The 26,590-nt window shown below is 50.9% G+C and overlaps 2 protein-coding genes across 2 annotated transcripts in view; one reads left to right on the forward strand and one right to left on the reverse strand.

The window, feature by feature from the left end:
* TRAP1 (TNF receptor associated protein 1) overlaps positions 1–22,030 on the forward strand; it is a 60,254-nt gene extending 38,224 nt beyond the window's left edge. The window contains exons 7-18 of the mRNA XM_070413129.1: positions 1,190–1,299; positions 2,024–2,097; positions 3,019–3,174; positions 4,516–4,636; positions 5,873–5,942; positions 12,284–12,431; positions 14,595–14,780; positions 15,219–15,357; positions 15,874–15,959; positions 17,498–17,643; positions 21,450–21,522; positions 21,723–22,030. Coding sequence (XP_070269230.1) covers positions 1,190–1,299; positions 2,024–2,097; positions 3,019–3,174; positions 4,516–4,636; positions 5,873–5,942; positions 12,284–12,431; positions 14,595–14,780; positions 15,219–15,357; positions 15,874–15,959; positions 17,498–17,643; positions 21,450–21,522; positions 21,723–21,824 — 1,411 coding nt within the window. The 3' untranslated portion in view covers positions 21,825–22,030. The remainder of the gene's footprint in view (positions 1–1,189; positions 1,300–2,023; positions 2,098–3,018; positions 3,175–4,515; positions 4,637–5,872; positions 5,943–12,283; positions 12,432–14,594; positions 14,781–15,218; positions 15,358–15,873; positions 15,960–17,497; positions 17,644–21,449; positions 21,523–21,722) is intronic.
* On the reverse strand, positions 21,972–26,302 carry DNASE1 (deoxyribonuclease 1). Its single transcript, XM_070413130.1, has 10 exons — positions 26,169–26,302; positions 25,388–25,475; positions 24,822–24,969; positions 24,492–24,580; positions 24,254–24,337; positions 23,844–23,959; positions 23,402–23,514; positions 23,171–23,325; positions 22,648–22,744; positions 21,972–22,416 (listed from the first exon to the last, which is right to left on the reverse strand). The coding sequence occupies exons 3-10, from the start codon at positions 24,966–24,968 to the stop codon at positions 22,363–22,365; spliced, it is 855 nt and encodes a 284-aa protein (XP_070269231.1). The 5' UTR covers position 24,969; positions 25,388–25,475; positions 26,169–26,302; the 3' UTR covers positions 21,972–22,362.
* Positions 26,303–26,590: the final 288 nt, after the last annotated feature.

Consider the following 26,590-nt stretch of genomic DNA (forward strand, 5'->3'; position numbering starts at 1 on the left):
CGAACCCAGTGTTGATTCCTCCCGACCCTGGCCCTGTGGGAACCCAGTTTTGATTCCTCCACGTTTGACCCATGGGCCTGGCCCTGCTTTCCTGCCAGCACAGGACTCGGGTTTCCCCTCAGAGATGCTAGTTTTGCTCTCCTGTGTGCACTGGGGTCGTGTCTTACAGCTCAGTAAGTCCATGTTCCAAGACTGTCTAGAGACAGTATTTGCAGAAGATGGTACCTCGGCCGAATGTGAGCACTTGTTTCAGCAGGCCCCAAACTTCCTTCCAAACCGGCTTTCCCGACTGAGTCTCTCCTCCACTGTGGTTTCAGTAGCACACGCAGGAGGCCAGGCCAGAGCACTGCTCATCTCCCTGCCACCATTTAGATTTCTGTTTTATTCCATGAAAGCAGTGCTCAAAGTACAGTTGGGCAAGGAAGCAACAAGGCAGCAACTTGTTGGGGGTTCGTCCCCCTCCTCTTTTTCTCCTGAAACAGTTTCTCTGCTCTTAAGGAGACCCCTGGCTTCTGCTAGAGCAGTGGTTCTCAACCTTCCTAATGCCACGATCCTTTACTACAGCTCCTCATGTTGTGGTGACCCCCAACCATAAAATTATTTTCGTTGCTACTTCATAACTGTAATTTTGCTACTGTTATGAATCGTAATGTAAATATCTGATATGCAGGATGTATTTTCATTGTTACAAATTGAACATAAAGCATAGTGATTAATCACAAAAACAATATGTAATTATATATGTGTTTTCCACTGGTCTTAGGTGACCCCTGTGAAAGGGTCGTTTGACCCCCAAAGGGGTCACAACCCACAGGTTGAGAACCGCTGTGGTAGAGGCTCAGGCATGCAGTTAACAAGGGAGTTAGGGGCGGTCTCCAGGCCTCTAATTGCTCCCAGTGCCTGGCACAGCGCCCCGGCCGCTCAGGTGGACATAAAGCTCGAGAGGTTGTGCTCCTGAGACTATGCCCTGGGGAGCAGGAGGGCCCCCATCCCACCCCGCAGCAGCCATTGTCCCCGACAGAAAGTTGCCGGTCTGGGGCTCAGCTGGGTAATAAAAGGTGGCATCTGGCCTCCCTTCTGTGTGTCAGCTTGGGCTCTGCTGTGAAAACCCAGGAGCGTCACTGACCTGCAGGTGGGATTTATTGGTAGTAACGTGCGGAACTGGCTCTCTCCCTCTCCTGTGTCTTAGCTCCGGGGTATTTGAAATCGCCGAAGCTTCAGGAGTTAGAACTGGAACCAAAATCATCATCCATCTCAAGTCAGACTGCAGAGAGTTTGCCAGCGAGGCCCGGGTTCGAGGTGAGCGGGAGCCTGGGCCTCTGGACATGTGGGCGGCAGCACAGTCAGCGCGGCATCTCCTGCTGGCGTGTTTTAGGAGTCCTGTCAGGGTGGGAGTGTGCGGGGAACTCGGGCCGAGCTGGCGGCAGGGGTGTTTCTGGGCGTGGCTGCCTGGGCCCTCCGAGGACAGACTCTGAGGACAGGCTCCGGCTGACCCCGTGTGGAACCAGGAGGCCAGACTTAGCCTCCTGACTGCTGGCCAAGTCGGGTGCCGTTCTCTCTTCTCCCTTCAGGCTGTGTGTGACTTCGGTCACTCGCACAGTCTTTGCATCACTCCCTGTGTTGTCAGCTATCGCTGGCCCTCCCACCCGGCCGGCCTGAGCCCAGGCTTCACTGAGAACCAGAGGGGGTGCTGCTGTGTGTGGTTTTCTCTGTCCACATCTTACTAAACGCTTATCACAGGTGCCGAGTGCTTTCCAGGGTCCACTGCCAGCTGATAAAACCGCATTCATGTGACCAAGAAGGCGGCCTGGTCTCATGGCGGCCTGGACCTGGAGGCATCTGGTTCGGGTGTGAGTCCTGCTCAGCGTATGCGGGCAGGATGTGTCCCTGCTGTGTCCTGGCTTCCCACCTGGGCACGGGCCGGCACCCGCGTCCCCCAGCCTGCGAGTTACCCCTGCAGCAACTTCCAGAGCTTTATTTCTAGAAGCTTCCTGTAGTCACTGTTATTCTTTGTCTCTTCCAGACGTGGTGACAAAATACAGTAACTTCGTCAGTTTCCCCTTGTACCTCAATGGGAAGCGCATCAATACCTTGCAGGTGAGACCCGCAGCTGCTGCAGGGCTCAGGCAGCTATGGAGGCCAGTTGGTACATTTTGGGGCTAGATGGGCAGAAATAGGATAGGATGATATCAGACTCCCAGGACAAGGTGTTCTTTGTGGAGCGGCGAGACCCATGATACAGACGAGGTCCACCCCCCCCCCCCCCCCCCCCCCCCCGCCCATTCCTGTGCATCACCTGTAACGCACACACCACACATTTCACCCTTACAGTGCGCAGGGCCGTGGTGCTTAGTATTCAGAGCCATGCAGCCATCAGCACAGTCAATTCTAGAACATTTCATCCCTCAGAGAAAACCTGTACCCATCAGCAGTCCCTCCCCATCTACCCCCATCTCTGGTAACCACATTCTGCTTTCTGAACCACATTTATATGAAATGTCCTATTCTGGACATTTCATATAAATGGAATCAGTGATGTGGCCTTTTGTGCCTGGCCTCCTGACAATGTGTTGAGGTTTACCTGTGTTGTCCTTGTTGGGCTGAGTAATATCCCATCGTTTGGCTGGACTGTTTCTTTACCACTTGCCAGTTGACGCCAAGTGTTGATGATGTGTGGGCACGTCCAGATCCTGCCTCCTGGTTGGCCCTGCTGGACACACTGCCTGGGAAGGGGTCCTTGTTCTCGGAGCCTTTTGTGTGTCTCTCTCTTTGTGGGCCCCCTTACCCACCCATTCTGGGGCACCCTTTCCCTCAGTGCTAGAGCGGGTGGGGCCGGAGGCAGAGGGAGGGGCGTTCCCCTGAGGCCACCACCTGGTCTGTCCTAGGAGGCCAGTCCTCGTCTCATCCTGAGGGAGCATCACTAGCACCGGGTGCCACCAGCTCCACCAGCTCAGCTCCATGCGGTTGTTGTGAGGAAGTGTCTTAAACATAACATTCCCCGTTCATGTCCATTTCCAGGCCATCTGGATGATGGACCCCAAGGACGTGGGCCAGTGGCAGCACGAGGAATTCTACCGCTACATCGCGCAGGCCCACGACAAGCCCCGCTACACTCTGCACTACAAGACAGATGCCCCTCTCAATATCCGCAGCATCTTCTATGTGCCGGAGATGGTGAGCACAGCTGCCCGCCGCCCTCAGCATGCTGGGGCTGCAAGTGGCAAGTCTGCAGCTCCCTGAGCGGGGGCATCACCCGCAGCACTTCCTGAACCGTGACAGTTCAGCACAGACATATCCCCAAAATTTACTTGGCAGCATCAGAGTAAAAGAAAAACCTGTGCCTCTGGGTGGGTGAACACAGAGTTGTAAAGTGAGGGAGTGTTTTTATGTGGCGTTTGTTGGGTGGGCTTTTGTAAACAGGGTGCCTGCAGAGACCGCCCTTGGAGCAGCCTGCAGGCTTCCTCTGGCTCCAGGCAGAACATTCCCGAGCTCTGCAGGCGGATGGATTCTGTGGTGCTCACACAAGTTGTGCGTTCTCCATCCTTCCGTTGCGCCCCTAAGACTTCCTGGCTCACGGTAGTGTGGTAAAGTCTCTGGCAAAGCCTGCAACAGAGAAGCCTGCTCAGGGCTTGGACCAGCTTCCCTGGCTTCATTTGACTGGAGCCCTGGGGCTGCACGTAGCCCTGTTACCCACTTTGGAAAGAGCTATTCTCCACCCTCATCACTGAGCGTCCTTTGTAGCCGAGCTGCACCAGCATTTCCTGAGACTTGTTGGTAACGCAGAATCTCGGGTTCGCCAGGACCTCCAGAATCAGTCTCCCTTTTATCAGATCCAATGTGAAGTGTGCAAACTGCAGGGTCAAAGCACTGGGTTAGAGCAGGATTGGCAGACACGCCTGTGGAGGGCCAGACTGCCTGGTTGGGCTTTGCAGTCATGCACAGCCACAGAGCTCTGCCGCTGGCATGAAAGCACCACACCTGCACCTCGGGGAGCAGGTAGAGTCGTGTCCAGGAAACTAGACACGAATTTAGTTTGCATGTATCTCTCACATACCATGAAATATCGTCTTTTGTTTTTTCCCCCCAACCATTTAAAAATGAAAAAGCCATTCTAGGCTACACAAACCGGGTGATGAGCCAGATTTGATCGATGAGCTGTAGTTTGCTAACCCCCAACCCCTAGCAGGTTTGGTTCTGCTCACGGGACATACTAGTGAGTCTTCCTTTTGTAATATCCTCCAGGGAGAGTGGACTGGGGAAGGCAGCGGCTGCCCAGAGAAGGCCCCCTTAGAGCTGTTGTTGGGGGTCCTCCCTGGGCACTGGACTTCTGAACAGACAGATGTGGGGGTCTCCTGGCCTAGCTCTGCTTCTGGATCACTGCATGTCCACCCCACAACTCCCAGGCCAGTCCCAGTTGGGCAGGGTGGTTCCCAGAGCCGTCATCAGGGCTTCCCATGACCTTGTAGGTTCTGCCCCCGTGTGCAGCTGACACTGCCCTTTCCTCCTTGCCCACAGAAACCATCCATGTTTGATGTGAGCCGGGAGCTGAGCTCCAGCATCTCTTTGTACAGCCGCAAAGTCCTCATCCAGACCAAGGCCACCGATATCCTGCCCAAGTGGCTGCGTTTCATTCGAGGTATGGGGCCAGCGCCCTGGGACAGGTGTGGCTCCCTGCCTATGGCCCAGGGTGCTGCCTGCGTTAGAAGGAGTTCATCTTTTTTAAAAAAATATATATTTTTTATTGATTTCAGAGGAGGGAGAGGGAGAAACATCAGTGATGAGAGAGAATCATTGGTTGCCTCCTGCACACCCCCTACTGGGATTGAGCCCGCAACCTAGGCACGTGCCCCGACCGGGAATCAAACCATGACCTCCTGGTTCATAGGTTGATGCTCAACCACTGAGCCTCACTGGCTGGGCAGAAGGAGCTCATCTCTAATGAGTGTGGTGTCAGGGAAGCAGCCCCAGCTGTGGCTGGGCGAGCCAGATGGGCGTGCTCACAGAGCCTCCGAGGAAGCTGACTGCCTCCAGATACTAGTCTTGGTTGATTTGGGGGAAATGGGACAGATGAACATGTTTAAATTGAGTTATTTTATTTATTTATTTATTTACTCATTCATTCAGTTTTAAGCCTCACCTGAGGATATTTTTTCATTGATTTTTAGAGAAAGTGGAGGAGAGGGGAAAAGACAGAGAGAAATACTGATGTGAGAGAAACACATCGATTGGTTGCCTCCTGCACAAGTCCCAACCAGGGCCTAGGCCTGGGAGGAGCCTGCAATCGAGGTACATGCCCTTGACCAGAATTGAACCCTGCATCTGTGGGCCAATGCTCTATCCACTGAGCCAAACTGGCTAGGACTTGAGTTATTTTAGTGTTTAGTGTTATCATGAGTTTTAGATTTAGACATGAACTGACTTGCATTTAAATAGATTGTAGTTTAATAAAAAAACAACTCAGCATATAAACCTTTGTATTCATCATGGCATAAAAAGATGCAAAATACCCATGACATATTTATGACTTTAAAAGTAAAATCCAGAAGTGGTTTTCAGTGTCAAAGTGAAGCAGAAATCTTAGAAACTTCACTGGCAAAGGCTCCCAGCCTTGCCTGCTGTTCTTCTGGTCTCCGTCCTGACGGAGGCTGTCCGCATAAATTCCAGGATGTCAGGACTTGCAGGGCCGGGGTGGTGTTGCCCGCTGAGTCTCCTGCCTTTGTCTTTCCTGCCTCTGCCTTACCTTCATGTGGTCTGACGTCCTGTGGGCTTGGAAGGAGAATGCGGAGGTCTGGTGGGAAGCCAGTGGCCCTCCAGGAGGGCGGGGCAGCGTCTCAGGCCCCGCCAGGGTGCTGATGTGCCGTGTCTCTCTAAGGTGTGGTGGACAGTGAGGACATTCCCCTGAACCTCAGCCGGGAGCTCCTCCAGGAAAGCGCTCTAATCAGGTAAGCCCCAGGGGCAGGCACCTGCTGAGAGGCCCTCACTGGCTCATCTTAGCGGACAGAGGGCCAGGGTGGCTGCAGGGAGCGAGAGCAGAGCGAGGAGCTGTGTTGAGGCTGTGGCTGAGGGGCCGTGTGCCCGGAGAAGGTGTGCAGATCACGCGTGCTTTGCCTGATGTTTTGCTTCACATTTTTGTAAAAAGGGTGGGAGGCCTGACGCATTGAGGAAAATTATGGCTGTGCTGGGACATGTCCCCTCCCTTAGCCAGCCTCCATTAGCCACCCCGGGGTGGCCACAGCTGGGGAGAGTCCAGGTAGGCGGTCTCTGGTGGATGAGGCTAAGCATAGCGACAGAGCCAGGAGATCCCCTGGCCTTGGTCCCAGAAGGTCACTGATGTTGTGAAGTAGGCGAGGCCGGCCCTGGACCAGACCCTCTTTTGGAGATGTTGCTCTTGGAATCCCTGTGGGCTGAGGTGGCCGGGTTCTCGTGTCCCCATCCTGATTGCGGCAATAGCCACTGTTACTGAGTGTTCATTCTCACCCAGAACTGCAAAAACTGAGTTGCGGAGAGGTCACAGCAATCACGGAGGGAGCCTGTATTTGAACCCACACTTACTGACTGCAGGCATATGCTCTGTTCCCAGCAGCAGAGCTGGGCTGACCCGAGGCTCAGGCAGCGTGTGTCCAGCCACTTGGTTGCTGCTTGTGGTTCTCAAGGGCTAGATTGTCAGTCTGAGGCTCAGGTTGGTAAGAAAAGAGTCAGCCTTAAATGATGTGTTGGAAAGAACCATGCACTTACAGAAAAGGTGGAAACATCATACAGAGGAAATTTCCCCCTGTGCCCTTTGAGAGCAAGGTGTCCGCCCGATGCCCCCTCCTCCCCAAATATCTTAGGGCATGTTTCCGATGAACAAGCATTCTCCCCTGGCTGCAGGGCAGCTCCAGCCAGGGAGTTGGCTGGTGCAGCCCCACCGCTGTCTAACCCTCGGGTTCATTCACTTGTGCCGTCCCACCACTTGTGCCGCCCTGTTAGAGGGAGTAGTGCAGTCACACTTGCCTTTAATAGTCCCTCTGGCCTCCTCAGGCTGGCCGAGTTCCAGTCTTTCCCTGACTTTTGTGACCAGGGTGCTTCTGAAGGTTTCCGGCCAGTGACTTTGTGGACTGCCCTCGTGTGGGTCGTGGATGCAGCACCAGCACAAAACGACTGCATCCTGTCAGATGGGGCCTGGCTTTGATTTGTCCTGTTCCTGGCGATTTACAAGTTGACATGATGAAGCGTGTGCCAGCCTTCTCTGTGTGAAGTTCCTCTCGTTTGTAATTAATACATCATATTGCAGAGTGGTGTTTTGCAGCTATGTGAAGAACATGTTGCTTCATCAAATTTTCCATCTATTTATCGATTTTTTTTTTTTTAATATCCATAATTGATTTGTATGAGCTGATTTCCTATTTTACTTAGTGGGTTATAACTTATTAGTGTCTTTATTTATTTATATATATATATATTTTAAATATATTTTTATTGATTTCAGAGAGGAAGGAAGAAGGAGAGAGAGATAGAAACATCCATGATGAGAGAGAATCATTGATTGGCTGCCTCCTGCAAACCCCCCACTGGGGATTGAGTCTGCAACCCGGGCATGTGCCCTAGACTGGAATCAAACCTGGGACCTTTCAGTCCTCAGGCTGATGCTCTATCCACTGAGCCAAACCGGCTAGAACATCATTATTTATTTTGATGCCCAAACAGTTCCAGTTTAGCCAGCAGGAGCCCACGCAGGCCGACTCCTGGCCCTTTGACATGCCCGTGGTGCTCTGAGCACTTGCTCACTTCTGGCACAGGATGTTTCGGGCTCACCTTGTGTTTTGCCCACATCATTTCCTAGCCCTGGAATTGCTCATTCCTCCAAGGAGCTGGATTCATTTGAATGGAGAGTGGTATTAAGCCAAGATCTGGGCACTAGGGATGCCATTGCTGTTGGGCATTCACTTCTCCCAGGTCCTCTCAGTAGACAGCTGAGCAGTGAGAGTGTGTGTACTTGTGTGTAATCTGCCTCCATCCTTGTTTCTGCATCTACTGAGTTCACCCACCACCACTGGGACTTCCCTGTTTGCTCCCTGTGATGATGAGAAGTCTGCCTCTCATTTTCCTTCCTGGGTTGCCTTTGGCCAGTCCCCCTCCTGGTCTGCCATCACCACTGCCATCCCCTGACATAGCTTTACCCACTTGGGCTCTGACTCCACACAGGGAGCTGCCCACTACTGCCAGTCTGGACACCCTCCTCTGGGGTCCTTGGGCCTGGACACTCCATGCCAGGCTTCCCCTCCCCTACCCTGTGGGGACAACCTCCTGGTGCTCTCTTCCCTGTCCTAGCTGCTGTGGCTCCCCTGCCACAGGTTCGGGTGCTGCCTGGTCTCATGCCACCCTGTGTCTAGAGAACACAATCATTCAGGACATGAGTAGAAGAGGAAAAGCTTAAATGAATGTTAAATATTACTGCTCCCCTATCCTGGATTATTAAAGAAGTACATGGTAATTTCACTTCTTTTAAAGGAAAGGCAAAATATTAAGAAGGGAATAAAAATACCTCTAATTCCACTAATAATTTTTAAAATGGTTCTTTACTTTTACTTTTTACATCCTATATAATAAAGAGCTAATATGCTAATGGTCGTGACACCCTCACACCATAACGAGCCATCACCAGAAGGCTGCGTGCGCAGCAGGGTGGCGGGGCTGCATACGTGGTGAGGCTTGCGCAGGTGGGTGGGGGCTTGACACTATGCGCGGTGCAGAGGCGGGACCCCGGTTCCGGCCTCCCTCTTTGGGGCAATCCATTGAGGAGCCCTGGATGGATAGGTGGGGCCTACCTCTTTGGGGCGATCAATCGCAGGGCTCCCGCACTGTGAGAGGGCACAGGCCAGGCTGGGGGACACCCCCCCCCCCCCCAAGTGCACGAATTTCATGCACCAGCCTCTAGTTAAATATAATTGTTTACTAACATTTTAAAATTTCAACTTTATGAGAGGCATAATTGACATATAAAACTATGTTTAAAGTGTAAATCATGGTGATTTGATGTATATACATTGGGAAAGGATTCCAAGTTGCTCATAATTTTATACCATTAAATAATGCTGTAGTTAACACCTTGATTCACAAAATCCCAGTTTTGTAATATTGTAGTGTGCACATAGTATATCCAGTTATATAGTCCAAGCTATAGTGTATATATTGTATATATAGTATGAATCCTAATTATGCAAAACTATAATGTACATAAAGTAGTATAGTTTTGTTATACATATGTATAACAAATTTATTCATATTGGAATTTTTCTTTTTTTAAAATTGATTTCAGAAAGAGGAAGGGAGATTGAAAGAACCGTCAGTGATGAGAGAGAATCATTGATTAATTGCCTCCTGCACACTCCACACTGGGGATCGAGCCTGAAACCTTTTCTTTAAAATATTAAATCTTTATTGTTCAGATTACATTTGTTCCTCTTTTTTTCCCCCCCATAACTCCCCTCCTCCCAGTTCCCGCCCCACCCTCCGCCCTCACTCCCCACCCACTGTCCTCATCCATAGGTGCATGATTTTTGTCCAGTCTCTTCCCGCATCTCCCATTCCCCTTTCCCCCCCAAGAATAGTCAGTCCATTCCCTTTCTATGTCCCTGATTCATTATAATCACCAGTTCATTCTGTACATCAGATTATTTATTCACTTGATTCTTAGATTCACTTGTTGATAGATGCATGTTTGTTGTTCACAATTTGTATCTTTACCTTTTTCTTCTTCTTCCTCTTCTTAAAGGATACCTTTCAGCATTTCATATAATACTGGTTTGGTGGTGATGAACTCCTTTAGCTTTTCCTTATCTGTGAAGCTCTTTATCTGACTTTCAATTCTGAATGATAGCTTTGCTGGATAAAGTAATCTTGGTTGTAGGTTCTTGGTATTCATCACTTTAAATATTTCTTGCCATTCCCTTCTGGCCTGCAAAGTTTCTGTTGAGAAATCAGCTGACAGTCGTATGGGTATTCCCTTGTAGGTAATTGAGTCTCTTTCTCTTGCTGCTTTTAAGATTGTCTCTTTGTCTTTTGCTCTTGGCATTTTAATTATGATGTGTCTTGGTGTGGTCCTCTTTGGGTTCCTTTTGTTTGGGGTTCTCTGCACTTCTTGGACCTGTAAGTCCATTTCTTTCTCCAGATGGGGGAAGTTTTCTGCCATTATTTCTTCAAATAGGTTTTCAATATCTTGCTGTCTCTCATCTTCTGGCACCCCTATAATTTGGATGTTGGTACGCTTGAAGCTGTCCCAGAGGCTCCTTACACTATCTTTGTATTTTTTTATTCTTTTTTCTTTTGCTTTTCCGGTTTGGTTTTTTTTGCTTCTTCGCATTTCAAATCTTTGACTTGATTCTTGCACTCCTCTGGTCTGCTATTGGGTGTCTGTATAATATTCTTTATTTCAGTCCGTGTATGCTTAATTTCTAGTTGGTTCTTTATCATAGCATCGAGGGTCTCATTCATTTTCGTGAGGCTCTCATGAAGTTTATTGGCAGCTTCTAGCACATTATTGCAAGCCCTCAAAATTGCGTTTTTTAGCTCTATATCCTCCATTTCTGTCATGATTTTTTTGTCTCCGCATTTTTTATGCTTTCTTGGTGCACCCCCTTGTGGTCTTTGTGCGCAGTCTTGTTCTAGTTAAGCCTTGATTGTTGTAGTTAATACTAGAGGGATTTGACCACCAGGCCGACTGGCTGTGAGAATCAGCTGTGTCTGCTGCGGGAAAACTTCTGTCCTCTGGAGAGGTGCTAATCTAGCCTTTGCCTGAGGCGATCCGGCAAATGACTCTGTGCAGGGCTTGGGTGGGGCGGGTCGCAGGGGATCAACAGGGCGGGCAGAGGGAGCAGTTATGGCTGCTCTCAGTCCCGTTCCCAGAGGCTCTGCTTCTCAGAACCCCGGCAACCGCTGTAAACCTCGAAGAGAAAGCTGCCCTCACGTTCCAACTGATGCCAGACAATCCCGCTTCTCCCGTTTGAGTCTGAGTCCCTAGAGACTCGCCCGGATCTGGAGCTCAGAGTCTGAGACTCCCTCCTGATTGAAAACGACAACCGTGCCCTCAGGCACCAGCCCGCTTTGCGTGTGCACCTCCGTACCTTTGTATTTTCCACACTGCGCCTCCTCTGAGCCTCGGTATGCTGTTGTCTTTCCTTCTAGTTGAAGAGTCTCTCCTCAGCCAGCCTTCCTGTGGTTCTGGGTGATGTCCGTTCCGTCTTTTAGTTGTATTTTTGAAGTGGTTGTTTGCGGTAGCAAACTCTGGTGTTTACCTATGCCGCCATCTTGGTCTCTTGAGCCTGTAACCTTTTACTGCATGGGACAACACCCAACGGAGCAACACCAGCCAGGGCTAGGATGTGATTTTTTTGTTGTTGTTGTTAATCCTCACTCAAATATATTTTTTCCATTGATTTTTAGAAATAGTGGAAGGGAGAGGGCGAGAAAGAGAGAGAGAAACATCATTGTGAGAGAGACACATCAATTGGTTATCTCCCGTACACGCCCCAACCAGGGCCAGGGATTGAGTCTGCAACCAAGATGCATGCCCTTGATTGGAATCGAACCCAGGACTCTTTAGTCTGCACTCCAGCACTCTATCCACTGAGCCAAACCAGCTAGGGCAGGAGGTGATTTTTTAAAAAAATATTTTTGATTGATTTTTTACAGAGAGGAAGGGAAAGGGATAAAGAGTTAGAAACATCGATGAGAGAGAAACATCAATCAGCTGCCTCCTGCACACCCCCTACTGGGGATGTGCCTGCAACCAAGGTACATGCCCTTGACCGGAATGGAACCTGGGACCTTTCAGTCTGCAGGCTGATGCTCTATCCACTGAGCCAAACCAGTTACGGCAGGAGGTGATTTTTAATGACTGCACTTATCTTTCATTTCAGTCTATTCTCTCCTGTTGACCACTGAAGTTGTTCGTAATTGTATTGTCTTTTATGTGCTACAGTGAAACTCCTGCTCCGTAAGTCTTGGTGACTCATTATATTTCCCAGGGAGCAATCTGGACAGTTGGAACCATCAAGGTTGGGAGGGCTGTTGCTGCCCCCCACAAAGGGCTGTCATTCCACGTTCCTGCTTCGAGGGGTGCGTCTTTGCACCTGGTGTTTGCCAAGGGTCACCCTTTCTTTTTCCATTTTTAAAAATTTGGCCAGAATGGTATGTTGTTTTCACTAATTTGATTATTAGTGGAGCAGAACATTTTTTCATACCTTTGGCTATTAGTATTTCATAAAAGTTGCTTGTTCATGACACATTCATTTCTGTGCTGTAGGAAACTCCGGGACGTTCTACAACAGAGACTAATAAAATTCTTCGTTGACCAGAGTAAAAAAGATGCTGAGACATATGCCAAGTTTTTTGAAGATTATGGCTTGTTCATGAGAGAGGGCATTGTGACCACTGCTGAACAGGAGGTCAAGGTAAGGGTCCAGGTTCTGGGCCTTTCTCTCTGCTGCCTTGGGCTCTGGAGGAAGCTGGTGGAGGCCAGAAACCTGAGCTTCCTAAGACGTGACACTGGCATATCCGGGCACCCCAGCTACTGCTGCCCGGGAGCCAGTAAATGCAGCTCAGGAGTGTCCTCACCTTTGTCCTGTGGGACTAGGCTCATCTCCCTCAGTCCTCTCACCTGAGGCCGGAAGGAAGTAGGTGTGTATTCAGGGGGCTCAGGAGATCACAGAGGCAGGGCCAGGGCCAGGTACTGGTTCACCAGGCAAGGGGAGGCAGGGACACTGTGTCGTCAGGGCATGTTCATCATGTGATGGGTGGAACTTTAACATGGTGCTCCTGGGGCCTCAGTTCAATTCATCGTGCAGCATTACTTATATATGATATGATTCTTCAATAAACATATTTTGGCCTTTTTTTTTTTAAATCTTCACCTGAGGATATGTTTTTATTGATTTGAGAGAGAAAGGAAAGGAGAGGGAGAGAGAGAGAAACATCAATATGAGAGAGAAACATTAATCAGTTGCCTCCTGTACACGCCCCGACCAGGGATTAAGCCTGCAGCCTGGGTATGTGCCTGGATCAAACCCCACCACCTTTTGGTGTATGGGATGATGCACCAACCAACGGAGTCACACCAGCCAGGACTGGCCATTTTTAAACCATTTTTTATTTTTATTTTAAATTTCAGAGAGAGGAAGAGAAAGGGAGATAAAGATAAGAAACATCAATGATGAGAGAGAATCATCAATTGGCTGCCTCCTGCATGCCCCCTACTGGGAATCGAGCCTGCAACCAGGCATGTGCCTTGACTGGGAATCGAACTATGACCTTCTGGCTCATGAGTCGATGCTCAATCACTGAGCCACACCAGCCAGACAGGGCTGGCAATTTTCAGTGTGATATAATTCACATAGTAAAATTCACCCTATTAAAGTGGATAATTTAGTTACACTTGGTACATTGACAAGGTTGTGTAAACATCACTGATATATCATTCCAGAACATTTTCATCCCCAGTAAGCAGTCAGTCCCAGTGTCGAGGTTTCCTCTTTTGCTCTAGAACAGTAGCAAGGATGGAGGGCTCCCAAGGGGGTTGTTCTTCATTCCCTCGGGGAGGGTGGGGCTGGAGTGCCGCTGGGCAGCCTGAGGTTCCCACTCTGCTTCCTCCCTGAGCCCTCCTCACTTCGGGTGGTCGGCTCCTGCCTGGGCCAGGATAACAGCAGCTGGATGGTCACTGCATGCCAGTGGCTTTTCTGAGGGCTCGACCTTAGAAATATTATCTCAGTGTATTCGTGTTTGTTAATGGGACCCTAATGTGTACATAAGCACAGGCTTAGCGTCTGAATTAGAGCATGACTCCCAGGTGGGTTTCCACATCCTCGTTTTGACATTTTTTTTTCTGCTTTCTGTCCACCTTCCCTCTCCATCACGTCTTTCATCTGGGCCCAGCCCTCTGTGTGCCCTCCCTAGCTCTTCACAGTGTCCCGTCCCCAGTACTTGTCTTTGCTGTGCTTGTCAGTGTGTCTGGTGTAGAGAAGGTAGAGTTTATGTCTCAGGTCACATCCAGGCTGATGGCATCAGGGATCCAGGCCCCCAGCTTGTTGCTGCTCCTCTGTCCTTACCAGGCAGCTCCCACCAGGAATCGAGACGTCTCCAGCAGTCACATTGCATTTCAGCCGACAGGAAGGAGAAGGACTAGTCACCTGGTTGGAGGAAGGCGGGGAAATGTGGACTTTATACCGATGTCCACATGCCCGCTGTGACTGGGGACGAAGGGAGGACCCTGGGTCCAGGAGCAGTCTCTGCCATGGGGACGGTCTGACCACTCCTGGGGTGCACACAGCTTGCCCGAAAGCCCCTCTCTGTGAGGCCCTGTGCCACCTGAGGTGGAAGGTGCTCTCTGAGGTTCCCTGAACCTTTGATGTGGGGACTGCCAGACCTGACTAGCAGCCATCCCCAGGCCAGGCTTCTGTGGGAGCTGCCCCAGCTGCAGAACACGGGGGGCCCACCAGCTCGGGGTGCAGCCAGCAGACTTCTCCTCCCTTTAGCCAGAGGCTTCCCATGTCGGTGCCCAGGTGCTGGAGGCTTTCTGAGTGAGGATCTGGAATGAGCAGTGACCTGCCCTTTGTTTTCAGGAGGATATTGCAAAGCTATTGCGGTATGAGTCCTCGGCACTGCCCGCCGGGCAGCTGACCAGCCTCGTGGACTACGCCAGCCGCATGCAGGCCGGCAGCCGTAACATCTACTACCTGTGCACCCCCACCCGGCACCTGGCTGAGCACTCGCCCTACTATGAGGCCATGAAGCAGAAGAACATGGAGGTGGGTGAGCAGCAGGGCCGGCTGCATCCCTACAGGCTGCTGGGGCCAAAACCGGGGGCAAGGTGGAGTCTGAGCACCCAAGGCAGCGGGGTGTCTCTCTGCTTAGTGGAAAATGGCTGAATGTGCCCATGACCCGGGAAAGCCACACGTCCGGGGGCACAGAGGCCCAGGCTGAAGTCTGCCATCTAGTTTGTGTGTCGCTGTAGGAGGTGACACGGGGGTTTCTCTGTAAGTAGAATCACTGTTTCTACTACCAAGACAGAGCCCCCCTTGCCAGCCTCTGGCAATCCGCCTCATCTGCAAAGGCCCAGGACGCCCCAGCAGCATCCCATGTGGCTCTTCCAGGACTGGGGGCCCAGGCCTTACTCCCATGGCCCTCTCTCTGTCGTGGGTGGAGTCCTCGCCAAGCCTGATGGAGATGCTCTTGGGCCCTCACAGGTTCTCTTCTGCTATGAGCAGTTTGATGAGCTGACTTTGCTTCACCTTCGTGAATTTGACAAGAAGAAGCTGATCTCCGTGGAAACGGACATCGTTGTCGATCACTACAAGGAGGAGAAGTTTGAAGACAAATCTCCAGGTTGGTTCTACCTTTCTCTCTAGGCAGAGGTGGGTGGTGGCCTGGGGTGCAAGTGAGGCTGGGATGGCCCAGGGGCTGACACTCTGCTACAGAGCCTTCTGTCCTGCAACGTGAGTTTATAGGGATTTTCTGTTCTCATTTCTACCTGGGGTCATAAACCTGCACAGACAGCAGTTTGGGAACACCTCAATGATTACAGAAAATGTTCCCGTTTAGCTCCCAGTTCTCTCCAGGGCCCCTTCCAAGTTGACTTCCTAAGAGAATACAAAAATATCTTCTTTAAGCTATAATGAAACCACATGGGCCTCAGGGCAACCAAAAATGTCCTTCTGAGGTTCCATTTTATCCGCTGGATTTTAGATGAAAGCATCTCTGATGGCTTCTTTGTGCCAATGACCAGGGTGGGGTGGGGCAGTTGGACACCTGGCGTTGGAATGTCAACATTTCAGGCCCCCATGGGAATGAGATGGGAATTATGGAGAACGGCCTCTGAGCTCACTCACGTCTCTCCTCAAGCTGATGACCGCCTGTCAGAAAAGGAGATGGAGGACCTGATGGCCTGGATGAGAAATGCGCTGGGGTCGCGTGTCACCAACATGAAGGTGAGGTCTCCTGGAGACAGGCCACCACTCGGCTCCCATGGCTCCAGTGACCACACAGCTGGCAGCCTGCCGGCTCTGAGTGCTGGCCTGGTGGGAGTTCTCCCAACGGCGACTGGAGCTGTGATATGTGGGAGAGACCAAGCGTGTCACTGCCGCTTCTGCGTTTGAGCTTACGTGTGTGCAGCCACGTGTGTCCAGGGGTGTTGCTGGGGCAGGACAGGCAGGCTCAGCTGACTTGTTTCCTCCACTTTGTAGCGCAGGTGGGAAGTAGAAAGTAGAAAGGGAAAGGTGAACAGCCAGTGGCCTGGTGGACAAGTAGAAACCGAGAAGAGGGGTTCCCAGCTGGCCACCCCAGAGCTAGCCTGGTCCAGGCCCAAAGGAACTGTGGTAGCGTAGGACGCAAGGGGTTCCAGTCCAGCCCTTGGGAGCTTACAGTCCAGCGGGGGTTCTCACTTCAGAGAGCCAGAAACAGGTCCAGCTCAGAGTTGCAAGAGAAAGCCAGCCACCAGAGAACAGGTATCCAGTGCAGGTCAGTGGCTCAGGAATAGTCCAGGAGTCGCCCCAGGGGACAGGCGGTGTGCAGGTGGGAATGGCCAAGAGCAGAGGGTGGGCTCAGGTGGCTCTGGGAGGCGGCAGCAGGACTCTGCGGGGGAGGGATGGGCACAGATCGAAAGAGGAGGGGCTCTTGGTAGGGAGCATGAGAAGCAAGGCATGCAGCCGGGATTTCTCTGTGTAACACATTCACTGTGTCCACTCTTCACCACAGAGACTCATTTAAGCTCAGATAACTATGAGGCAGGTAGAATTCCCCCCATCCTGTGAAGGGCAGGAGGCAAAGTACATCCCCAGGCCCTATAGCGAGGATGTCATGGAGCTGGATTTGAGTTAGAGCTCAGGTTCTTCTCAGCACCATGCTGCCAGGAGGGGTGTGCCATGGGCCCAGCAGGCTTAGAGTCTCCAGTGTGAGTCAGGAGGCCAGAGGCCTGTGGGGTGGACGAAGGGGAAGGCTGGTCAGGGAGAGGGGCTTGTGACCGCTTGTTGGGAAAAGATGTATTTGATGAAGTCAGGCCAGAGGGGGCCACAGAAAGGGTGTGGGTGGGAGTGAGGTCTGCAGGAAGGAGGCTCCAGCGTTCTGGAAGGACGGGATTGAGGGAAGGAACTGCAGACAGACTGGGGGAGAGGCTGGGCCTGGGGAAATGGAACAGCCGGGCGTAGGTGATCTTAGTTGCTATAGGACTTGGCAGTGGCCCTGTGGAGGGGAGAGGGGCAGAGGACACCAAGCGAGATGGACGTCAGGCAGTAATTGACACATTAGATAACGATTTTGGGGGATAGAGGGAGCCCCCAAGTGGGATACTGTTAGGAACGTGGTACGGGGCTGCAGTTCAGGCTCCCTTCTTGTTAGTGGATGGTTGGGAGGTCTGAGGGTTCATCCCTGGAGACCTATGTTCTGCCTGGTCACCTGGGGAAGCTTCACCCGTGGCCAAGACTTCCAGCCCAGGGTCCCCCTCACTCCTGGTCCCTGGCCTTGCTTACAGATGACTCTTCGACTGGACACCCACCCTGCGATGATCACTGTGCTGGAGATGGGGGCCGCCCGGCACTTCCTGCGCATGCAGCAGCTGGCCAAGACCCAGGAGGAGCGCGCTCAGCTCTTGCAGCCCACCCTGGAGATCAACCCCAGGTAAGGCTGCCGGCTCTTTTGCCCTCGATGCCCAGGAACAGCAAGCTTGTATCTGACCTGCCAGCTACTCCTTTAAAATTGTTTTTACTCCTAACACATAGGAAAAATGCATAAAGCTTATACATACAGTACCTGTGTAATTAAACTATTCAATTTAACTTCAAACTGTACCCATGTAAAGTAAAAAAGCAACAACCTTGCTGGCCCTCGGATGCCGTTAGAAGTGTCCCTCTGAGGTAACCATAGTCCCGACTTTTGTGGTAATTGCTTTGCTTTATGGTCTCTCTGTGCATCCTTAACAGACTGTTTTGCCTGTGATGTGAAGTCTTACTTTCTTCACTCAGTGTGTGAGACCTTGGTCCCTGTGGAGGGAAGCTATGGTTTGTTTTCATAGCTGAGTAATGTTCATGGGCTGAATCTGCCCCAGCACAATTATGTATTCTCTTTTGACCAACATTCGGGTAGTTTCTGTTTGGGGCTGTTGGGAACAGTTGCTCTGAACATTCTTGTCCCTGTCCGACACATGTGTGCATGCGTGAGTTTCTCCGAGTTGTGCACCCAGGTGTGAAACTGCAATATGCTTAGCTAGGCTGGGTGCCAGCTCCCCCCAGCAGAGCGTGAGAACCCACAGGTCTCTACTTTTACTTAAGGCCTTGGCCTTGGCTTTCTCATGATGTGAAAAAAAATAAGACTTTATTCATTAATAGGGTCCCTCGGCCTGGCCTGCGCCCTCTCGCAATCCGGGACTCCTTGGGGGATGTTGGAGGCCCCTTGCATGGATTCCGCCCGAACTCCGCAGGCCAGGCCGAGGGACCCCACCCGTGCACAGCACCGGGCCTCTAGTATGTATATAAGATCTTTGGTTAATCTCTCTCCACCCTCTCCCCTTCCCCATCCTCCCTGAGATTCATCAGTCTGTTCCATGTTTCCATGCCTGTGCATTGAGCATCTGCCCCCTGGTGGTCAGTGCACGTCATAGCTACAAGTCGGACGGTCACTTAGCATATTAGTCTTTTTTAATATATAGGTCCTGCTGGGTTCTTTTTTAAAATTTGATTTGTAATTATATTACATACTTTATCAGTTGCAAATCTCTATTCCCACTCTGTCTTTTCACCTGCATTAAGATGTCTTATGATAAGTTCTTAATATAATCAAATTCATAAATTTTGGTTAGGTGCTTTTTTGGTTCTTAAGAAATCTATAACCAAAATCATGAACTTATTTTGTCCCCCACCCCAGCCATCCAAATTGCCTTCTGCATCATAGAGTATCAGGTGTCTGTACACGTGTCTGGTCTGTTGGTCTGTCTTTAGTGGCACTGCACTGTCTTAATTACTCAGCTTTTCCCCGAGCCTTTGCAGCCAGTGAGTGATTGCTTACTCCTTTATTTTCCTTCAAGGGTGCCTTGGCTACTCTAGGTCCTCCTGTGCACATACATCAATTTCAAGAATTAATATCTTTATGGTCAATTCTTTCCGTCCATGTACACAATATATATTTACTAGGTCTTAATGTCTTTTGGTAACTTCTGTTTTCTGTAGAGTTCCTACACATTTTTTGTAGTTATTCTTTGATGTGTCACATTTATTGGATATTTTGAAATTTCATTTTCTAACTGTTGAAAACAGGTGTTTTTTAATTGATTTTATATACAACAATAATCTTTCAATGCAGTTACATAAATAGTTCACCAAAAATGTTAAATAAATTTAAACAAAATCCATAGTGAAATTTCCCTCCTACCTTTGCCCCCAGTACAGCCACATTACATTTCACATTTATCTTTTCAAAGATCCTGTGTGTGTGCAGATTCATCTGTGGCTTCCGCTGTTGTACAAGTAGTAACTTGCTATATAGGGAGTCCCTACCTTGCTTTTTCTCCTTTTTAAAAAAAATATGTTTTTATTGGTTTTAGAGAGAGAAACATCAATCGGTTGCCTCCTCTATGCACCCTGACCCAGAACTGAACCTGGTACCCGGGATGATGCTCAACCAACTGAGCCACTTGATTTTTAAAAAGTGTTTCTGACCTGACTGGTTTGGCTCAGTGGATAGAGCAGCCGTGGGCAAACTACGGCCCGCGGGCCGGATCCGGCCTGTTTGAAATGAATAAAACTAAAAAAAAAAAAAAAAAAAGACCGTACCCTTTTATGTAATGATGTTTACTTTGAATTTATATTAGTTCACACAAACACTCCATCCATGCTTTTGTTCCGGCCCTCCGGTCCAGTTTAAGAACCCATTGTGGCCCTCGAGTCAAAAAGTTTGCCCACCCCTGGGATAGAGCGTCGACCTGCAGACTGAAGGGTCCTGGGTTCGATTCTGGTCAAGGGCACATGCCCAGGTGGCGGGCTGGATCCCCAGTAGGGGGCATGCAGGAGACAGCCGACCAATGATTCTCTCTCATCACTGATGTTTCTCTCTCTCCCTCTCCCTTCCTGTCTGAAATCAATTAAAAAATATATATTTTAAAAAGTGATTCTGATTTTAAATAGTACTGTGAGAAAAAAGAAGTGTTAAGTCTCAGAGCACCATCCATGTTTAATTTTTATAGACTCCAATTGTCCTCTATAGAAGTTAAGACAAATTTGTTTCTCCAATGCCTTCAGTTTTAGCAAACTTCTCAATTTTTACCATTCTCATAGTGAAAAATGATTTTAATATATGTTTCTTATGAGTAAGGTCAGACATTATATTTATGGTATTTTTTTTCCTGTGCAGAAAAGAATTGCAGATTTTTTTTTATATATATTTTGATTTCAGAGAGAAAGGGAGAGAGAGATAGAAACATCAATGACGAGAATCATTGATTGGCTGACTCCTGCACACCCCCTACTGGGGATCGAGCCTGTATCCTGGTCATGTGCCCTTGACTGGAACTGAACCTGGGACCCTTCCTTCCACAGGCTGATGCTCTATCCACTGAGCCAAACCAGCTAGGGCAAGAATTGCAGTTTTTATATTGTCAGAGTTACATCATTATTTTATTTTTGACTTCTGGGTTTGTATTCTGCTTGGAAGGCTTTTCCTTCTGAGATTAGAAAACGTTTTTTCCGTTTTCTTCTAATGTTTTACATTTAACATTTGATCCTCCTGGAATTTGGTCTAAAGAATCAGGTGGGAATCCAGCTTTATTGGTCGGCTGGCCCATTACCCTGTCTTTCCCCCTCTTGTGAAACACTATATCTTTAATCAGGTACAAATGAAATTCCCATGTGTGTGACTCTTTATACATTGTTGACATTTTTTGCATTTAGTTGTTGCCTTTTCGTTTTCCAGAATTAAACTATTTACTGGCATCTGGGACTTCCTCCTCCAGCTCTCCTGGCTCTTTTCTTCCATATTTACTTTTACTTATGAATTTTACATTAGATTGTTAAGGTATAAAACTCTTAGTATAAAACAATGTGTGTGTGTGTGTGTGTGTGTGTGTATTAATCTAGGAAAAATTTTCATCTTTAATTATGGTCTCCAAGCACTGATATATGTCTTTTTATATGTTAAATTCTTTCTTTCCCTTCAGTGTTTAAGTTTGTATTAGTTTTAGTACTTATTGCATTTTCTAATATCAAAACTCAAGTGTTAAAAAACAAAACAAAAGTGTTTCTTTGGGTATATAACCAATCTCATTATCTGTCAGTGATTATTTACATCTTCCTAAGTTTTTGTATGCCTCATTTTTTTACACTGGACTGTCCTATTACACTTTTTTGAATGTTCTAGTAACTCCAACGTCTCAGAAGTTAGAGGCCCTTGTGCTGGGGGCACAGCCCTGAGCTCACTTCTGGGGGTTTCTGTTGCAGGCACATACTGATCAAGAAGCTCAGCCAGCTGAGAGAGAGTGAGCCTGACCTGGCCCAGCTGCTTGTCGATCAGGTGAGTCTCCTGGAGACTGGCTGAGAGCATGAGAACAGAGGGCTGCACCTTCCTTTGAGGTTGGACAGCTGTTGCCTCTAACACGCTGTTTTAAGAAGGAACAGCTCTCTTCCTTCCTTCTCTCCACATTAAAATGTCCCTGAGTTGGAGCTAGGACAGGGCCCCCATCCCATTAACAAGGTCACCACCCTGCCTTTCAGATCTATGAGAACGCCATGATCGCAGCAGGGCTGGTCGATGACCCCCGGCCCATGGTGGGCCGCTTGAACAACCTGCTCGTCAAGGCCCTGGAGCGACACTGACATCTGGGCCCTGTGGGCCAGGGTGCAGCCCAGCAGCTGTGGGAGCCCCACATCTCCCCTGCACTGTCAGGGCTCCAGGGAAGGTGACAATGGACTGTGCGCCTCTATCATGGGAGGAGCCAGGAAGGAACGACTGGATGCCACCAATGAGAGCACCCCCTTTTGAGCTTTATTTACTTAAATTAAAAGATATTTCTTCATCTAAATGCTGGACTCTGTGTGCATACTAACAGGGTAAGTTACTCTGGTGCCACAACCCCATGCTTACGATGGATGCAGGTACAGTGAGAAAAAGCCTACTTTCCAGCCCCTTCCTCAAGCTGGGATAGTGGTCAGGGGGACAGTAGGGAGGGGAGAGAGGGGGCGCTGGCCCTGTGCTCAGGGAACTCGCACTCATTTCCTAAACTCCATCCCCAGAACCTGAAGGTGACAACAGGATCAGCTGCCATCTTCAGTTCTTTGTGCAGGTCCCTAGGAGCAGCCACAGGCAAGCTAGAGAAGCTAGAGGTGTCCAGCCGGGGCCCCGGGCCTGCTCTTGTCAGGCTCTCTTCAGCGTCACCTCCACCGGGTAGTGGTCACTGATGGCTTGGGCCTGTGGAGAAACATGCAGTGAGCAGGGGTGCCCGTGTGGCAGTCCTCGCTGAGGGCCAGGTGTGCACCCAGATGCTGCACTGCCACATCGGCCAGGGAGGAGGCTCCCAGGCTGCGGACAAATCAATGGAAAAAGCAGCGACTGCTACAAGTCCCGTGGGTCCGGCTCTCACTCCGCCCCTGCGTCCTAGGCCCCCAGGAGAGGTTCAGGCTGTAAAGAATGGTCACGTACAGTCTGGTTGCTCAGTCCATATGCAACTTGGAAGTCAAAGGTGCCAGCTGAGTCGGGAACAATGGCATTTTGGAGCAGAGTTCCGGCGACCACGATCCTATAGTGCCAGACACAAAAATGTCCCCTTCAGCCCACTGTCCAGCTCTGTGCACTTACACCTCAGATCCCAGCAGGAGCCAGCTCCCGTCTGGCCCCTGGATGGCACTGCTCAGGGAAGGCAGGACCAGCCCAGACTCAGGTCTGGGTGTGCCCAACTGGCACCGCTGGCTGACCGGTCTATCTGAGACTGCCCAGAGGAGAAGGCTAGCATCGTGTTACCCTACATGTGCTTTTCCTAAAGTGAAGGAATGCTGCTTTTTATTCCACTTCATAAGTGGTCCAAAGCTCAGGAGGGTGAATGTCTCCTCAAAGGTCTTGGAAACCATTCCTGAGGCTGGGCTGAGATGGAAAGCGAGGCTGCTTGTGCGAGTGCCCCTTCCCTACCTGGGCCTGCAGAACCCACAGGGGCGCAGATTCTGCTCACCTGTCGTAGGCACAGTGTGTGGACGTAACCGTAGTGTCTGCAGTGTCAGGAATCAGCCACTGGAAGGTGGGGATTGTGCGCAGGCGGATGGATGACCAATGCGAAGGGGTCACATAGCTGCAGCCAGCGTTGAAGTCACCCATCAACATAATGTCCTACCAGAAGACACCAGCTGATGGGCCCAGGGACAGAAACGGGCCCTTAAGAGCTCAATCCAATGTGGGGCCTCACCTCCATGTCCCACTTCTGCCGGACGTCCAGGTAGACTTCGTATAGAGAGTCGATTTCAGCCACTGCATCCAGTGGGGCCGCATGCAGGGGGACGATGGCAAACTCCTTGACCTCTGTGGAGAAGATGGTCGTGCTACGCAAGGAGGTGGGGAGCGGAGTTGGGAGGCAGTCCTGGTCCGAGGGGGCACTGGCCTGGCTGTCATGTGTTTAGGGCTGGGATGGGGGACACATGAAACAGTCCCGGGAGAGAAGTAGTTGTGGGGGGGGGGGGGGGGGATGGACGTTTCCCTAAGTAACTTAAACATAAGACCAAGCACTAGGAACGAGGACGGCACCAAGCCCCCCAAGAGGTGCATGGTGGGGGCATGATGTGCTGTGGCTCCTCAAGGTGCCTAGCAAGGGTCCGGCAGGGCAGAGGAGCCTCTGTGGCGGCAGCACTCACGGGTGAATGGGGAGGAGAACTTGACAACAGCTGGCTCTCGGCTGAAGGTATCATTTCCACAGGGCTCGCAGCCATCGTCATACAGGTAGCTGTCCAGCACCGACACCTGGTCCGGCCTGCAGAAGGCCAGGCCAGAGGGTGCTTAACCTGGGGCTGGGGCACAGCTTTGCCAAACCGACCTGTTGCTGCGGGCAGGGGGCCTGGTCTAAGGTGGGACATCACACAGATCCACCAGCCCAGAGCTCCTTTTGCCCAGATGGTGACGCCCAACTCGGTCCCTGCTCTGTGGCCTCCAGTTCTTGCCCCGACACCTGGAGGAGAGGCCCATGGGCTTTCTAGACACCCGCCACCCCCGCTTCTGCCAGCGACCTTAGAGGAGGCGGCCTCATCTCCCGGCACCTGGGTTTTACCTGAACACAAAGAGGTAGCGCTCCTTATAGCTGCTGCGACCCAGTGGCTCGCTGACTATGTAGTGATAGGTGTTGGGATCATCCCTAGATTGAGGAAACACATGTACGCGTCAGGGACATCCTGCCACCGACAGCAGGGCTCCGCCCACGTCGGTGTCCCTGGGGCCGAAGTGGCATCATGCCCCGAAGGGACGATCACTGCCCCGTGTGCTTCCCAGTACCCTGCCCCCTCACGCACTGATTGAGTCTGTCCAGCAGCTTCCCCACGGCCGTCAGGTGGCTGTCTCTGACCTCCTGGACCACGGCAATGTCATAGCGACTCAGGATCTAGGGACAGGGCCACAGTGGTGCTGAGTGGGGACAAGCTAGACGGAGACTGGGTGTCTAGGCCCTGCCCACTCCAAGTCCCCGCAGGAGCCAAGCGGCTATTCCCAGGTTCTGTCCCATCTGTTGGCCTGATGACTCAGCCACGGCAGTGATAAGGGCCCTATCCCCATAGCTGACTGGGCTGAGAGCAGAGGCCTAACAGTCCGATTGCCTTCAGGACTGCCCGCTGGCCTGGACCTACCTGCACGATGTAGTTGGAGAGGGTGGCATTCGACATCTTGGTCTCCCCGAAAGTCCGGATGTTGAAAGCTGCTATTGTCAGGGGCAGGACCACATGCAGCACACCAGTCAGGGTGAGCAGCACCCCCATCAGCTTGGCACCCTTCATTCTGGAGGAGGAGGGACATTGGCATGTGGGTCTGGATTAGAGGAGACAGTGCCCCATCTTCCCTCAGTCCAGCCACGCGGAGCTGGTGGAGCCCACGGCTGAGTAACTGACTTCACAGGCAGTACCGAGCAGCCCCCACCAGCATGCAGAGCCAGGCACCAGCGCCAAGGAGAGGACCTGGGTCCTCTCACCACTCCATTCACCAGAAGACAAGCCCTATAAGGGTCACCAGCCTGAGGACACGCTCGGGCTACTGGTGGGACACTGGCTCACTGCCCTCCCTGCTCCAGGCACCGCCTGGCCAGGGTTCTTCCCAGCTTGGCCGGTCACGCAGAGGGACCCCACCAGGCCTCTGGGCTTAGTGCCTACCTGCCAACGGCCACAAGTCACACAGCTCTTGAGGCACTAGACACACTCACCCGAAATGCAACTTCTACCAAAGGTGGTGGGAATTCTGCCAAGAACCAGGAATGGATGTTCTTTGGTATCAATTTTCTCCTTTTGTTCCTTTAAGAAAATAAAAACAATTTACAAAGGGAAGTATATTAAGAAACACAGCTGAGAGGCCCGTGCAGAGCTGCTACAGCTCTGAATCCCCACAGGGAATGCTCGTCGCGCCTGGGGTTTTAAAGGTTCAGGCGGCTGTGCCCTTTCCCGGGGCATCACCTGACTGCAGAACAGTGGCACTGCCTGTGTGGCTTTCCCACGTAGGTGAGCGGTTGGCATGTGTTTATTTTAACAGGCACAGGTTCTTGGTGCTGTAAAAAGAGCACCTGATGGTATTTGTACTTAGTTTTAAAAAATCTAATACTTGGGCCAAAGGCTAGTGTGTCCTTCACACATGCTTCTCTCCCAGGGATGGGGAACAGGTGTGCTCTGGAGGGCGGGGTCCTGGCTGCACTCCAGTATGCAGACTTGAGATGACCTTGGAGCCAGTGGTCAAAGCCAGACATCCCACATTGCATGTTGCAAATAGAGCCCATGGAGCCATCTGGCCCTGAGCACACTAGGTCTCTTACCAATCCCAGCCCCGCTTCTTCATCCATTGGCAACTTGGCTAAAAGCTGGGGCTCTATGGCAAGCATGTCAAACTCCTTCGGTGCATGTTTGACATGTTTGCTCTGTGGGGTACATGGGTGATGCAGCCTTGGGAGCTTCAAGGCTTGGGTGCCAGGAAGGGGCGGGGACTGTGGGGCCCACCTCGGTTGCCAGCAAGGCAGTAGAGCGCCTTCTTGAGGGAGGAAGAGAGCCCGTGTGTTCCAGGCGCAGGTGTCTCGAGTCACAAGGACACTGGTAGGCAGTACCTGTGAGGGTTCACCACAGGCCTTGGGTCCAGTCGTTTCTTTCTAGAATCTTTGACTTTCCCATTTGTATTCACAAACTTGGTGGCTTAAAAATAAACTTATTCTCTAACAGTTTTAGAGGGCAGAGTCCAAAATCCATCTCACTGAACTGAAATCCAGGTGTTGCAGGGCTGCACGCCAGAGGCTCTGTGAGAGGGTCCTTTCTGCCTCTTCAGCTTCTGGGACTCCTGGTGTCCTGGCGTGTGGCCACAGCACTCCAACCTCTGCCTCCATCTTCATACTGCCCCATCTCCTAAAGATACGGTGACTGAATTTAAG

This window comes from Myotis yumanensis, unplaced genomic scaffold (genome assembly GCF_028538775.1).
Source record: "Myotis yumanensis isolate MYYU_CA2020_CCGP unplaced genomic scaffold, mMyoYum1.0.hap1 SCAF_4, whole genome shotgun sequence".
In the NCBI taxonomy this organism is placed as follows: Eukaryota; Metazoa; Chordata; class Mammalia; order Chiroptera; family Vespertilionidae; genus Myotis; species Myotis yumanensis.

Coding starts and splice junctions, on each gene's coding strand:
- DNASE1 (XM_070413130.1), bottom strand. CDS start 24,968: ATGAAGGGTGCCAAGCTGATGGGGGTGCTGCTCACCCTGACTGGTGTG. Junction 23,960..24,253: donor CGCTACCTCTTTGTGTTCAG/GTAAAACCCAGG, acceptor GGCCTTCTGCAG/GCCGGACCAGGTGTCGGTGC. Junction 23,326..23,401: donor GGCAGAAGTGGGACATGGAG/GTGAGGCCCCAC, acceptor GTCTTCTGGTAG/GACATTATGTTGATGGGTGA.